Source organism: Rhipicephalus microplus, chromosome 5 (assembly GCF_043290135.1).
Source record: "Rhipicephalus microplus isolate Deutch F79 chromosome 5, USDA_Rmic, whole genome shotgun sequence".
NCBI lineage: Eukaryota > Metazoa > Arthropoda > Arachnida > Ixodida > Ixodidae > Rhipicephalus > Rhipicephalus microplus.
Genome location: NC_134704.1, coordinates 218,466,148 through 218,480,460, shown reverse-complemented (window position 1 = coordinate 218,480,460; position 14,313 = coordinate 218,466,148). Strand labels below are relative to the sequence as shown.

Sequence of the window (14,313 nt, the reverse complement as noted above, 5' to 3'; positions counted from 1 at the left end):
AGGAATTTTGTGGCCCAATGAACAGAGTGGAGTTTGGCTGAAAAATTTTGCGAATTCGCATCTCTCAGTTTCACATCACTGCGATGAGTTTTCAAAAAGTCTAGATTGACTTGACCTGCATTTTCGTCTACACGGCCAGATCACGCACAGAAACTTCAATTTCCGGGAGATTTTTACGAAGACTGTACAAACGCAAGAAACGGTCAAAATCTGGGAGACTTTGCAGGTATGTATTTAGCGAGATGAGGAAACGCGTCAACTGGCCCGTGTGCACATCAGAACGCAACAGTGTGCAGATGCACAGCGGTAGAACATCCATGATTGAGAAATTGACTATGAACCTGGCGCCCAGGTTTTTGTTTGGACACCGACAAGGCGGCGAGGTCTCAGCGAGAAACTCTTGAGGAGGTACTTTGGACCTCACAAACTACTCAGACGTGTGAGTGAGGTGAACTACGAAGTGGTTCCAGACAGAGGCTCGCCATCGTCCCAGCGCAGGTTACCACACAGTACATGACGTCCGCCTAAAGCCATGCTTTACGCGATGATTCAAATTTTCTTCGTGTGGCAGGGAATTCTTCATACGAACAGTGAATGCCATTTATTTCTGATTGCCGGCCTCAGAACGCATTTTCTGTCGAGTGCCAGTTTGTTTATGTTGCCTACTTTGACCAACTGCTTTGTACGCTTTTTGTTTGAGCATCAGGTCAATACTCTCCTGAGAAGGGGAGTGATGCCACCTGGTGTTTTGTGCCAGTGAACAATGAAGACGAAGACGAGCAACCCACGTCAGCCAGAGACGTCCTTCTTTGTGTCTGAAGTACCACGTCAACAATGTGCAGAAGTTTTACAAAGAGCGCAGCGTCGTTGCCGAACATGCTGAGATGTTGGACCACAAAATAAATTTCAAGGCGACAGCTATCCTTGAAAGCGAGCTGAACTGGAGGAGAAGGTTGTTACTCGATTCGTGGCACATATAGAGGACAGCCCATAATATCAACCGCTCTCTCGGAAGCCTTCCCTCAGTGTATTCACACGGACTGCGCTCGACGGCAAAACGAGAAAGAGAGAGAGGGGTCATTAGCCACCCCGCGAGTGCTTTAAAGACAACGCTGCTACGTAGCCTCCGCAGTCACCCCTGAGGAAGAAACCAAGTCGGTTCCGAAACGTCGGGTTTCTTCAAAACTTTTGGTTGGCGTCTAAATCATCTCCCAGTTTCATACCCAACCAGACAGACTTCTGTCGAATGTTTACTTTCAATTTTGGCAGTTGTGTCTATTAGTACCTTTATTTGAGCCTCTAGCGCGTGACAATATCAATGTGGTTCCACTCAATCAGCTTTGCATGTCTTAACACTAAGGAAATGATTTCATAACAATCATTAACTTTTTTTGATAGTTTTTAACAATTTTTCGAGAGATAAATATTAGCGTATTTTCGAGTCTTCCGACTTGACTTTAGCCAGGGAAAAGTCCTTGTGCTCCTCGAAAAACTCGCTTTGCATACTTCATTATTGAAACAACTGCGCGAGAAGACAACAAAACTTGGAACTGCTCTCTTTGTCGGCAGGAATGACACAGAAGGAGTGATCAATGAGGCAAGAGCATACGCAGGAAAGCTGTCAGACTGCGCCACCACAACACACTGATACCTTTTCACATAATCTTCCTCCAAGGATGCATACTTACACACCTGCCTCACTGCAGAAAATAGTGCTTCTTTTGCCCTCTCAGCTTCAACACCAATAGGTTCAAGGCTAATATCACAACAGAGAGTGATACTTTGCACATGATTTGCCTTTATGAGTGCTCTGTTTTCATCTCTTCTATCCCCTTTTGTCGTTTGCACTGTTAAGCACTTTCTTCATCTACCATGAATACGTTCATGAGCGCTAAGTCCATGACAATATCAAAGACAAGCAACAACCTGGAGCTGCCGATGTGGATGCCTTGATCTTGAGCAGCATTTCTTGAGAAAATAATGCAGCAGAAGCACTCAGACACGTTTACTGCTTGCAAAACTTGCCAGCTGCAGCTAAATTGGCAAGCAGTAGCAGAAGACAATGACAGACTACTAAGATTATGAAGCGTGGGATCATGGGGCAAGTTGGCAATGTGCCGTAGCCAATCGCGGAGGCCACGCTGCTTTACTAATTTCACTTTTTATCACAAATGAAATATTTTCCATAAAATTTCAGGCAAGATTCAGAAAATCGTAAGCACAGTCGAAATTCGAACATTTTGAGAGAAAATCGGAAGAGTTGGCAAGTATAAAAAGGCCGCTACACTAGCACAAAATGCATTACTGACATGCAGAATTTGTACAGACCTGGCAGTTTTTAATAGTGAAAGCATAAGGAATACATGTGGCTGGAGAGTCTATTTGTGCAAACCACTTACCAACTGTGGTGTAGGGGTATTTGGCCTGGGGGCACTTTCCACAGGTGGTGCAGTGAACTTGAAAGGCACTGGATCAGGAAAAGAGTGCGAAGAACCTTGACAAAATGAAGCTGATGAAATCAGTAATTTACTCTTACCAAAGGTGTGCATATTGAATACCAGTCGAATATTGCCTTTGTAACATTGGTATTTCATTTGAAATCCGTGTATTCTAGAAGTTTCAAATATCCAGGAGACTCGAACATGCAGTTTATATCACTGAAAAGAATCGACTTTGTGCCTTTGCACTAAGAGATCAACCAGCAATTAATACAGCTTCAGTGCGAGTGCTGTGATACTTACGCAAATAAGCATTGCAAGCATGAGATGCTGTAATGAAGGCTACGCACCAAAAAACACGCCGCAGCCCCTTTTCACAGCAAACCCATCGTCACATGGTCGTCGCGTTGATGAAGGAAGGCGTCTCTGTGTCCACAATGAAACTGTTTATTTGACCAAATTTGTGGCTGGTAAACGAAAAGTTGATCATTGATTGATTTGTGGGGTTTAACGTCCCAAAACCACTATATGATTATAAGAGATGCCGTAGTGGAGGGCTCCGGAAATTTCGACCACCTGGGGTTCTTTAACGTGCACCCAAATCTGAGTACACGGGCCTACAACATTTCCGCCTCCATCGGAAATGCAGCCGCCACAGCCGGGATTTGATCCCGCGAAACAAAAAGTCAGACTACAGCGATACATACTGGCACTGATAGTGGCATACAGAGCGTCGGCCGTATATAATCTGATCTGCAGCCAGGCACATCAGTATATATACATGCAGCAGAGACCATTTGAGCGTTATCACTAGTGGCGGTGTTTGTTCGAGAATGAACTCCGCTGTTTGTGTTTAGGTGCTCAAGCTCGAAGTAATATGAAATGGCACAGTTTGCATAAGCCATTGAAGTCATTGTCGGCACGGTCGATAGGCCTGCAATGTAAAACACAGAAAGAAAGAAAGGGGCGTACTATCAACATCTCGATGTGACGTTATTGAGTGTATGCTGGCTTCCACTCTTGAAATATAAAACGTGGTGATATATATAAAGCGGTAATATATATATATATATATATATATATAAAAGATATACATATTTATATATAAAACATGGTGATATATATATATATATAAAAATATGTAAAGTGGCTACTTGAAATATAAAACATGGTGACAGTTCTTTCAATGCTTCTGGTGTGTAACTGTTCAGTGCAATACCTAATGACTCCAGTGTGAAATGCACTTTTGTTGAGAGTTTAACATGTCATACACGGATGGCATACACGGATGCTGTGGTGGTTTGACCTCTCCACATGTAACTGATGTGCAATAAAACACATGAGCAATCAATGGTTTATGTTACTGTCCCATTAAAAAAACGTGGTTGATCCCTCTATATAGGAATCAGTGTAACACGAAAGTTAAACGTGTCTTTGCAGAGGAAGTTGAGCATTTATTGTGCATTGTTTCAAGAACAGCAACAAATTTGGAAGTGACGTTGGGAAAAACAAGCAGCTCGAAACTTGCTGCATACACCTCAAGCAGAAAGCATGCATGAAATTAGCATACTGAGGATGAGCGCGGACTAACAACTGTCACAAATCTTCCCGTGTCGTGTGTCACCAGCGCGCTCCTTTCATAAACGCAGCCCTGCGTGAGAAGTGCCCTCCATCTTCTCCATAATTACTAGTCTGATAAGCACACGCACATGAGAGACCACGCTCCACGGGACCGTGGGGGAGGCGCTTCGTGGAGGTGGCAACCTTGAGAGCTCGTCGAACACGAGCCCGTCACGCCTTTTTGCCAATGATAACAAAAAGGCGCTAAAGTTTCAAAGCTCTGAGGACTCCCATACCATGTACAGTATACATAAATGGCTTGATGTTAGCGCCGCTTGCTGAGGATAAAGAAGTTAGGGTTCAATTCCGTGTGACAGATGTTTGCCTTTTGATTTTGTCTTTGCAATTTCTTAGTATATAGTTTTCAACATCACTTCCGTAACGGAAGTACGTCAGCGGAGCTGTGGTCGGCCCCGGCAAAGAACACTTTTGTGTTAAAAAGAAAGACACGTGATGCTTAGGCAGTGATTACCCAAGGCACACTAAAGGAATGCCCACTGAAAGCTTCAGCATAAAAAATGCCGCACAAATCCCACCAAGAATTGAAAACTAGAAGCTACTGCCATGAAAATGCTAGACTTTGCCACAAACCGACGACGATGAGGTGTGCCTGTTCATTTTAGGCATGCCCAGAGCACCATGAAGCTGATAAAAGTCCTAGATGATGCCCTCACTTTTCCGGTTTTGCTCAACAACCGGTCAAACAGTGTGGGTCGAACTACCCATTGATCTGGAAAACATGCTGCATAGCTGTCTCCCACTTTCAGGTTTTGAGGCACGAAAATGCTCGCGATATCTTTTTGCTGTGAAGCGAAAACGCTGTACAGGTATGCAACAGCCAAAATGTAATTTGGAGCAATTTTTAGAGCAGCAAAACCCAAATTTGGAGCAGGCTACCGAATAGAATTTTCTTATGAAAGACCAAATTTAGAGCAGTATGATAAAGAAGGCTTACATTTAAAGGAAATATATGTACAAAACATTCAATCCACCTTACTTGTGTATACTGAACATAAGCACTGCTATGAAGGACTGCTATGAAGCACTGCTAAACAATGAAGTCTACATTAGCATTTGCTGTGCCTGCGGAACCCTTTAATACTCTGTGAATTCAAATGTGGCTCTGCCGAGTTGGCAACCTTGGAATTCAGGAGGTTCATAAAACCGAGGAGTAGGGATGGCGAAAGAAAAAAATGGCCCACAAGGTTTTCTTTGGAGGGGCAGCAGAAGTGCCCTTCACTGCTCTAAATGATTGCGAGCAACTCTTTTAGACTCCAGCGATCACACTAGTACTCACAATTATGCGACACATACACGCATGAGTAATTTAACAAAATGTGCTGCGTTCCCTGATTAGTACTAACAGCCCCTTCGATATCGCAAGACACTTTTTCGCTGGACACCAGTGTACTGCGGCGAAGGTGGCTTAAGCAGCGTTCCACGCGGTTTAGAACAAGGCCATGAAATTTTTAAACCGCTACACCACCCCCACCTACACTTTTTTTTTTCTTGACGGTGGGGTTAGGTTCAACGCCCAACTTCTCGGCTTGCTTGCAAGGTGCGTTCGACCAGATAAAGTAACAATGGCTCACGCCCGTTGGCCCGGAGACTGATGTCCATCGCCAGAAAAACAAATTTATGTGTAGCTGCTATGGCAACAAACATGATGGCTGGCAATGACGACATTCACAAAACATCGACTTTGTTGGCGAGCAGAAAAAGCAGCATACGTTCTTAATATGCCATACCCGCGTTTGCTGCCTGGGAAATTCATATTTTCCGCAAATCCCTGGTGGCTGCGGCAATGTTTTTTTTTTCTTTTTTTGCCTTGATAGTTCGTTGACAAACCGATCGGTATCCGCTATGGTCTGCGAACCGATGGGCGCACAGCAATGTTACTTCCTCTTATACTTTATCTGGTCGATGGCGATTCACGAGTGTCCTGACCTAATGAGTATATAACATATACCGTGTTTTATGGTTAGGGTCTGCCAATTAGTTCGATTGATGACACAAAGTGGAAGTGGTCAATGTGGCCTCTATTTCTTGCTGTCTGCCAATTAGTTCGATTGATGACACAAAGTGGAAGTGGTCAATGTGGCCTCTATTTCTTGCTAAAATTAACGCACTTTAGATAATCTTGAGGCTAATCGAGCACTTTGATGCAGCGTGGTGCAATTTCAGCAAATTTTGTGGTTCTGGCACAGCTTGGCACAACGAAAGGGAATTGTATCAAATTGGTGCAGCTGTTGCACCCCTGGCTGTAGCAAGGATATTTTTACAGCGCTTTAATATAACCAGTCTTGAGGGGACAGCCTGCCATACACTTCAAAGGCTTCTCCTGTGAGACACATACTCAACGCGATCGTCCTTTGTGATGAGCCTTGGCTTGTCCCAACGCACTCGAATCTTTTGAGGTACACGCCTAAATCGTTTCGGATATCCTTAAACTGCAGGAGAATTTTGAGCAGATTTATAGTGTGTGCACGAAGTGATTGTATAACTTCAATTGGTGCTCCCCACTGCGTTCCGTCTTCTTATGCTGTGTCTTGCTTGGCAAGTCTTATACGTAGCTGGAGGTTGCATTTTTCCGCTATAGCTTGCGCTTGTTGTGAGGACACGTATTCTGCAGCTATTTTTCTGCAGCTCTATCATCCATCTTCTGCAGCTCTATCATCCATCATTTCATCATATTCTGCAGCTCTATCATCCATCTTTTCATCCCTGCCCCTGACAAAGCCTACCTTATTTACTCGTGTAATGAACCTACTCCCCACCGTTGCCTTGAAAAAAAAAAAAATTGTGATGTATTCATCTTATTTCGGTATGATAGCCAGTGCCGTTGACAATCGAAGCAACGTTAAATCAAGCCATTATATCACAAAATAACAATGCAATAAAAGGCAAAACATAACTGTGCAACCATGCCAAACAGTTTTGAGCAGCGCGAGCGCGGACGACATCAATCAAAATTTGAAAGTCGCGCCTTTTATGGCAAAGTGCCATCTGTTGAATGCAGGAGAAAACTTAGAGTTACTGTATATGCTACCTTTAGGTAGCAGAGTTGTGCATAGGTCCATCATCTTGCCCCCTGAGATGTCCATCTCATGCAGGACAGCAACCCCTTTTGTCAGCAGCACTGGCGTTCACACGGCCGAGTTCACTGGAAGCATCTTGTCGTCCATACAAGAAACCCCACACGAGCCCAGAGCACATCCGCTTGCTCTGTTGCGATGTGGCTTTGATTCGGCGAATATTAAAAAAGAACGAAAGTGAGCTTGTGAGCCGGGAACCTGTAGCAACGCATCGCCAGAGGGAGGAGAGTGAGCTGAGACACAAGTGGCGGGTGCATCCGAGCGAGCTCTTGCACCTAACCGTGTTTCCTTCTACATGTAGCGACTGCGGATTCACTTGAAACTTTGATACAATATAGTTTACTTTTTTTTAAATCGAACCTTCCCTCAACCTATCATTTCGAACATCGCTGACCCCTTCCTAATGTAGGAACCAATGCAGCTCAGTAACTCCCTGCGTTTTCTCACTCGTTCTTAACATGTCACTGGCGCAATGACTTTCACTTTGAAGAAGAAAAAAATGGAAAGCTCCAATATTAATGGTCTTAGATATTACTAGTACTATAGCTTGTCCGATGGAAGTCACCATAGAGAGATATTTTTGTTTTGAAATAGCAAACAAGGAAGCCTTGACATAACTTGTTGAGAATCGTGTACACAATTTGCGACATGGCTTTAAACGATTAAGCAGGTGGCTCGACAAAGCAATTGCTACACCTGTCCTTCCGTGTTTTACAAGTAGCACAAGAAAAAAGAATTTTCAGCATATCTATATGTAGTTGTGGCATCCTGTGCTTGTGGCAAAAACGCAGCACTCAGTCACAGCGCTGCACAGACACCTCTAATACTGACGTCCACTAAAAATGGACAACGCAAAACACAATCACAACACGAAGTAGTACTCAGCGGGATCTCATCGCCGGACTGCTTGGGTAGCAGTGGGGGTGGTGCCAGTGGCGTGGCGGTTGCCAGAACCCGCATGGCTGTGAAGTTGGCTTTTTGCGCACACGAATGCACTGGACGAATGGGCGCTAGCGGCGAGTTCTATCAGTGGCGCAGCTCTGCTACCTAAAGGTATCATATAGAGTAACTCTAAGAAAACTCTTCTGATAGCGCCACGCAAGCACTGCTGCACAAATACAAAGCGCTTGGCTTTTAAAACTGGCACGCGCATGGCATGAAACACACCGCGCGATCGCCATCTCGAAGGCCATGCAAAGCGCAGTCGCACCCACCGTGGCTACGGCGCGTTGTGCACCTGTAACGTTTGTGCGTTGCCATCTGACGCTGCGTTTTATTGCGATAGGAATTATATGGTCACTCTCGGCTGGGTTTTGCTGCTGATGTCGGCATCGCTCACCGTATATGTATATGTGTCTATATATATAAAAACTCAAGAAAAAAAAAGCTGCCCATGCTAGGTGCCCAGAGCTCGTCCGGATCCGCTGACACGCTCTTATCTCCAGTGCGTTCTTTGCCCCGCGGATGGGTTAGGGGGGATGGGGTAGATGCTTATGCGCAAGCGCTTATCCTTCGGTAAGAAGAACTGCGCGTCGCTTTAACCAGGGCGATTGTGTTCAGTTCCAGGCGCGCGAAGATCACTTTGCTTGCTGGAGAGGCTCCATTTGTAAAATGAGCGTGCTTTTCAAACACAGCGAAGTAATAACTGAGACACATACTTGTTTGCTCTCATCTGTAGCTGTGATTACCTTTAGGGCGTCGTTTTTGTTGAAACAGGGCTTTAGGCATCGAGCAGTGAACATTGTCAGTTCACTCTTATCCTGTGTGTGTTGTTTTCGTGCGTCATGTGTGCATAAACCGCGCCATTCACATTTCAATCTGCTAGCCCTTTTCAGCGTTTCATTCTAAGTTGTTGCTATCGCATTCATTGACTTACCCTTGCAGTGACACGGCTGGTTACAAACAGCATGCGCTGGCGCATTAGAACCGAGCGGCTGGACGACATTTCAGCGTTGATCTGTGTACTTTCATTGCGAGAGGAAACAAAAATAGATTCGGGCTACAAAAAAGATTTGTCGCGCATTTTACGGCCCAAACAAGCAAAGCCGTCCTGTGATATCTTCGCTGTTGTAACTTCCGTGACTTTTTTTCTCTCACGTAATGGACCCTTCCCCCAAATCGGTGTGAACTTTTCTAAAAAAAGGTGGGTTCATTACGCGAGTAAATACGGTACTCCCTTTTTCTCAACTAACATCAATGTTTCCATAACGTTTGGTATGTACCTGTGCACAGAGGAAAGCCTCATCCTGTGCAGTGGACGCCAAAATATTACGTTGTACTGTGAAAAAAAAAAATGTACATTTAAAGGCTCGTTTTCTTTGTTAGACAGAATATTATAGAGAACTAGCGGACAATAATGCCAGGGAAAACATAGGGGATCTAAATATGAAAAAAGAAAAGTGGACGAAAAGATAACTTGCCACCGGGAGGATCCGAATGTGCGACATTCGAATAACGCGTCCAATGCTCCACACTTGTTCTCTTTATAGGGTACATACGTGCATTGAAAGTAAGGGAGCATCAGTCAGAACCACCTGTTGCCATGGCGGCGAGTGTGGAACACTCATGCTTGCCTGTCGGGTGTCAAGTAGTACGCGAGCTTATAACAAGACTGCAGCTAGATTATGCCAAACAGGCAAGAATGAGTGTTCGGCACTCGCTACAATGGCAAAAGGTGGTGCTTAATGATGCTCCCTGGTTTAATGCACATACAATTAAACCTGCTTATAACAAACCTCCATATAACATAGTCCTCGATATAACAAAGTTTTTAGATTCCCCGCCATTACTACAGAGAAGCACATGTACTTGCGACGTCTAGTGATTGATATATGGGGTTTATTGTCCCAAAACCACCATACCATTACGAGAGACGCATTTGCGACCTCTATGTAACAAAGTAACAGCAAAAGACAACCTTGATTTACCAAATTTTTGCCATGGACAATCTAAGAATTTGGCACGGATGTAGTCATTTTTGGCACAAGCATCTTTTGCAGTTGACCCGCTGCTAATGAAGCGCGAAGAGGCGGCAGTGGCGCACTCGTGGCCCTGGCAACTCCCAGGTGAGAGCGAGTGCTCGTTATTGCATGCGGGTGTGCGAGGCAGGCAGGCGGCCCTGCGTCCTTTGAGCCACCGTTCTTGCTGCCGAGGGCGCATGCATGGATGTGCCTACCCTTCCCCTCCCCCCAAATCCAAAAGAAAAAAAAAGAAGCTACTTTTCAGTTGGCAGTGTCACGCATTTAGTTAGTGTCACATATGTGGGGCCGTCCTGCATATGGAGAGCACTTTCCCAAGTAGTTTTCCACGGTATCCATGTCGTTCCCTCTTCATTTTTGACACCGTGTGTGCGTGCATAGTTTGTACGCAGTTTATATCCCCCAACAACGTCCAGTTTTGCTTTTTTCTCTTTCTTTTTTTGTCACTTCCGAGGCGATCTCAGATTAGGCGCTGATGGAAACTCTGAGACCACGGTGACAAGAGTGGATCTTCGGAGGTCGACTCGTCACCCACTCATCATAGCGATGAATTGCTATTTCAGAGCCAGTGTGGCATCTTCGTCATTTCTAGAGCTCGTGCAGGCGTACCTCAATTAAGTCGTGTCTTGGAAGGGAAACAATTTTGTCCAAAAATCTGGCATCTGCATTGGATCATGTGTAGCCCTTGTAATTAGCAATAACTTTTCTTGGGTTTGTAGACAGGCAGCTGTAAAAGCATATGAATGGGTTAACGTCGCACATTGTTCGATATTTCCATGACTTTCTAGCTCTACTGAACACTAACATTTGCTCTGTACTGGCTCTTAATATTTTGAAGGTTTTTAAGGAATATAGGACGGGTCTGCATTTCACTTAGGAACTGCCAAAAAACGACGAGCTTAAATTCCTCAATTTAAGACTGGCTTTCGTCAAGGATCAAGTTTGTTGGCAATACCAACTTAGATCCATAAAGCCGATCTTGGATTTTAATTCTGGCCACTCAAAAGGCATAAAGAAAGGCGTTGACTCAACTGTGCTGGAAGCCGCTCACGAGATATAGTGCGAGCACCTTATAATGCATGCATTTTCCACGTAGGTTTCTTGCCTTGCTAATTCTGGCTTTCTGAATGACGTGATTTGCTCCATGTCAGAAAAACTTATATCAAAGGACGAGAAGTTTCATCGCAGTGATTCTAGTACTCCAGAAGTTATCAAGAAAAAGAGGCATGCAGTTATCCCACACACACTGTTGCGAAGCGCGCCTCCGACGACGTTACGAAGGGCGCCTCGAAATCTCACCGCTGCAACCACTGTTTCGAAAGACGGCGACGCCAACACGGTCCCGAAGGCGCCACTGCTTCGAACTTTGCAGGGAAGGTCACCAGTCGTTTGGTAGCGTAGGTTTCTCAGCTCGCGACTGCTTCTGCGCAGAGCTGATAGACGAGCGGACGAGATGACGGTGAGTTAAACAAGGTTTATGTACAGCATATATACAGAGGCGTTACAAATTCGGCACTGGGGCCGACAGAGACCTCTCTAACACATAGCTCTACTCTCAAATGGGTCTGCTAACACATAGCTCAACTGCGACACACATGTCTGCTCTCACATAGGACTGCTGCTCGCGAAGCACCGCAGGGCTTCTTTTATATGCACCGGGTGGATTCTTTGAGTAAACAAATGTCCAACCAGAAGTGCCGCTGATCAAGAAGTCAGACTCCTCCAATGGGGTCGCCGCTGGGCCGCGTCATTCTTTCTCATCGAATCTGGAGAGGCTGCGCTGTAGGTGGCTGCACCCAAGGATGAGTGACGTCGCCAGGCATTGAGTCAGACCCGCCAGACAGGAAGGCGCCGGTGGCTGGCTCGACGGGCTGCTCGAGTGACTCACTGCACGTGCGCGCCAGAAAGGCACCGTCGCGTGTTGACGCCGTTGAGTTGTTCGCGTCAGGCGGGCTCGCGGGCTGGCTTTGACACAGATTGCCTTTTTCAGAGGCATGGACGTCCGCTGTGGCCTCGCAGGCATAACAACACAGAACCGCAGATGGTTTAAATAACATTGGTGCTCGTTATGGCGAAAACAATTTCTCAGCACATAATAAACTGGGTAATGTGTGTGCTTTGGTGGATGGAGAGTTCTGTCAGCAGCCAAAGATAGGAAACAAATGTGTCTCTAATCACGCTCACAAATATGCACCTTGTGCTACTGGTATGGTTTATGCCCTTCCCCTGTCTTGTGGCTGCGAATACATAGGCCAAACGGGGCAGTTTGGCCTAAATAATTATCAAATATAGACATGTTGATCAACGCACGCGCGAAATAGCCGAACCGTTTTTCTTTCGATCCAATAGGAAGTGCATAAATCATCCATCTATTACTCTTGAAGACTGTTACAAACTGCCACTTTAGCATCGCCAGCGCGAAGTTGTCGACGGGAATGACAGCAGGTTAGTTCGTTCCGTACGCAAGCAGAGACAGTGAAGAGATCAGACACGTGAGAAAACAAAACAAACTTTACTCTAGTGATATTACAGCACACGGGATCTAGTACAACACTTCAATACAACTAACAAAATACATCAACACTTGATACATCTAAAAAAATACATATAAAGAAACAATAAATCAGCTTACGAGAGAGAACTATTACAAACTACACAAACTAACAACAATAGAACTACGGAGGAGAAAGTTCGAGGATATAAACAGGTGAAGGCATACGTGTGCTGACCGGCAGCGTTGCGTCCCCGACGATTGGATGCGAGAAGTCGAAGAGAGTTCTGGCACGACTGCGATGTCGGCGGTGTTGCAACGCTGGTGGCTCCGGGAGGCTAGTGCTTGAAAGTGACCTCGGGCAAGTTGAGCTAACTCGAGGCGAAGTCCCGATGTCTACGTTGCAGACGTTAATATCGCATCACAACTAGACGAACGGCTAAGTTTAGGTGGCCAGCCGAGACAGAGCCACACTAAAAACTTCTAGAAGAGATACTTGTTGATCTGCTTCTAAACCATGTTGGTCAGCGACCAGACTGCCTAGCAGGGTGAAATCCTGCGCTTAAATCCCCCTCGTGTCCCCTCACTCTCTTCCTTGGGGACAAGAGACCTCTACATGGGTCCAATCATGCGCGTTTATTTATTTTTTTTATTTATACAAGTACCTCACGGGTTCCACGAGGGAACATTGCGTGAGGGGGGGGTACATTTTGATTTTCAAAGAGCGATGAAAATATATACATATGCAAAAGTCTGGCTGCGTAAAAATAGAAAAGAACGAAAGAAGCAGCAAACAATAACATTATATAATTCGGAACGATAATACGCAAGTATACAATACAAAATTGTGAAATATTTTTCTATAAAAGCCAAAAAGCACTTGGCTGCGCAAAAAAGATACAGATGAGAGAAATAGCAAACAATAACGTTATACAATTCCAAACGATACAACATAACTATATAATACAAGAAGCGTTACAGTGTAAGAGGCGACCGCGTTAAGAATCAGAAACTAGCAGGAGTACAATAGGTAAGGCGCACACAACTAGAGTTCAAGAGGCAGTTTTTCAAGCAAGCCTCTAAAGATCTCGGTTTCTTTCACGTTTGCTATATTTTCAGGAAGATTGTTCCAGAGTACAATGGCACGTGGTAATGAAGATGAATTATAGGCGTTAGTGTGCCCGTATAGACGCTGAAAACTGAGGTTATGCTGCAAACGACGGGAATATCGATGAGGTTTGAGAAGTGGCAAGAAAAAACTGTGCTTGCTGTTGATGATTCTGTGCAACAGACATAAAAGAGAAATGTTTCTGCGGGAGGCGAGAGAGGAAAGAGAGAGCGACTGCTTGATTTTAGTTACACTAGAATGCCTGCTGTAGTTACCGGTGATAAAGCGAGCAGCGCGGTTTTGAACCGATTCCAGGCTTCGGGATAGATAATCTTGGTCAGGTGACCATATAGAAGAAGCGTATTCGAGTTTAGGGCGCACGAGTGTTTGGTAAGCGAGCTTGCGTGTGGTAGGAGGTGCATCACGAAGGTTGCGTTTTAGGTAACCAAGCGTTCGTGACGCGTCAGCAGTAATCTTGTTGATATGACTAGCCCAAGAAAGGTTCGATGCCAGATGGATGCCTAGATACTTATAAGATGAAGTAGGTCTTAGAGGGCTACTATCAAGGAAATACTGAAATGTT

The 14,313-nt window shown here is 45.0% G+C and overlaps 1 protein-coding gene across 1 annotated transcript in view; it reads right to left on the bottom strand.

Moving 5' to 3' along the window:
• Positions 1 to 14,313, bottom strand: part of LOC119173520 (BTB/POZ domain-containing protein 2) — a 126,255-nt gene that overhangs the window by 59,242 nt on the left and 52,700 nt on the right. Inside the window, exon 3 of the mRNA XM_037424322.2 lies at positions 2,400 to 2,467. Within this exon, the coding sequence (XP_037280219.1) occupies positions 2,400 to 2,467 (68 nt within the window). The remainder of the gene's footprint in view (positions 1 to 2,399; positions 2,468 to 14,313) is intronic.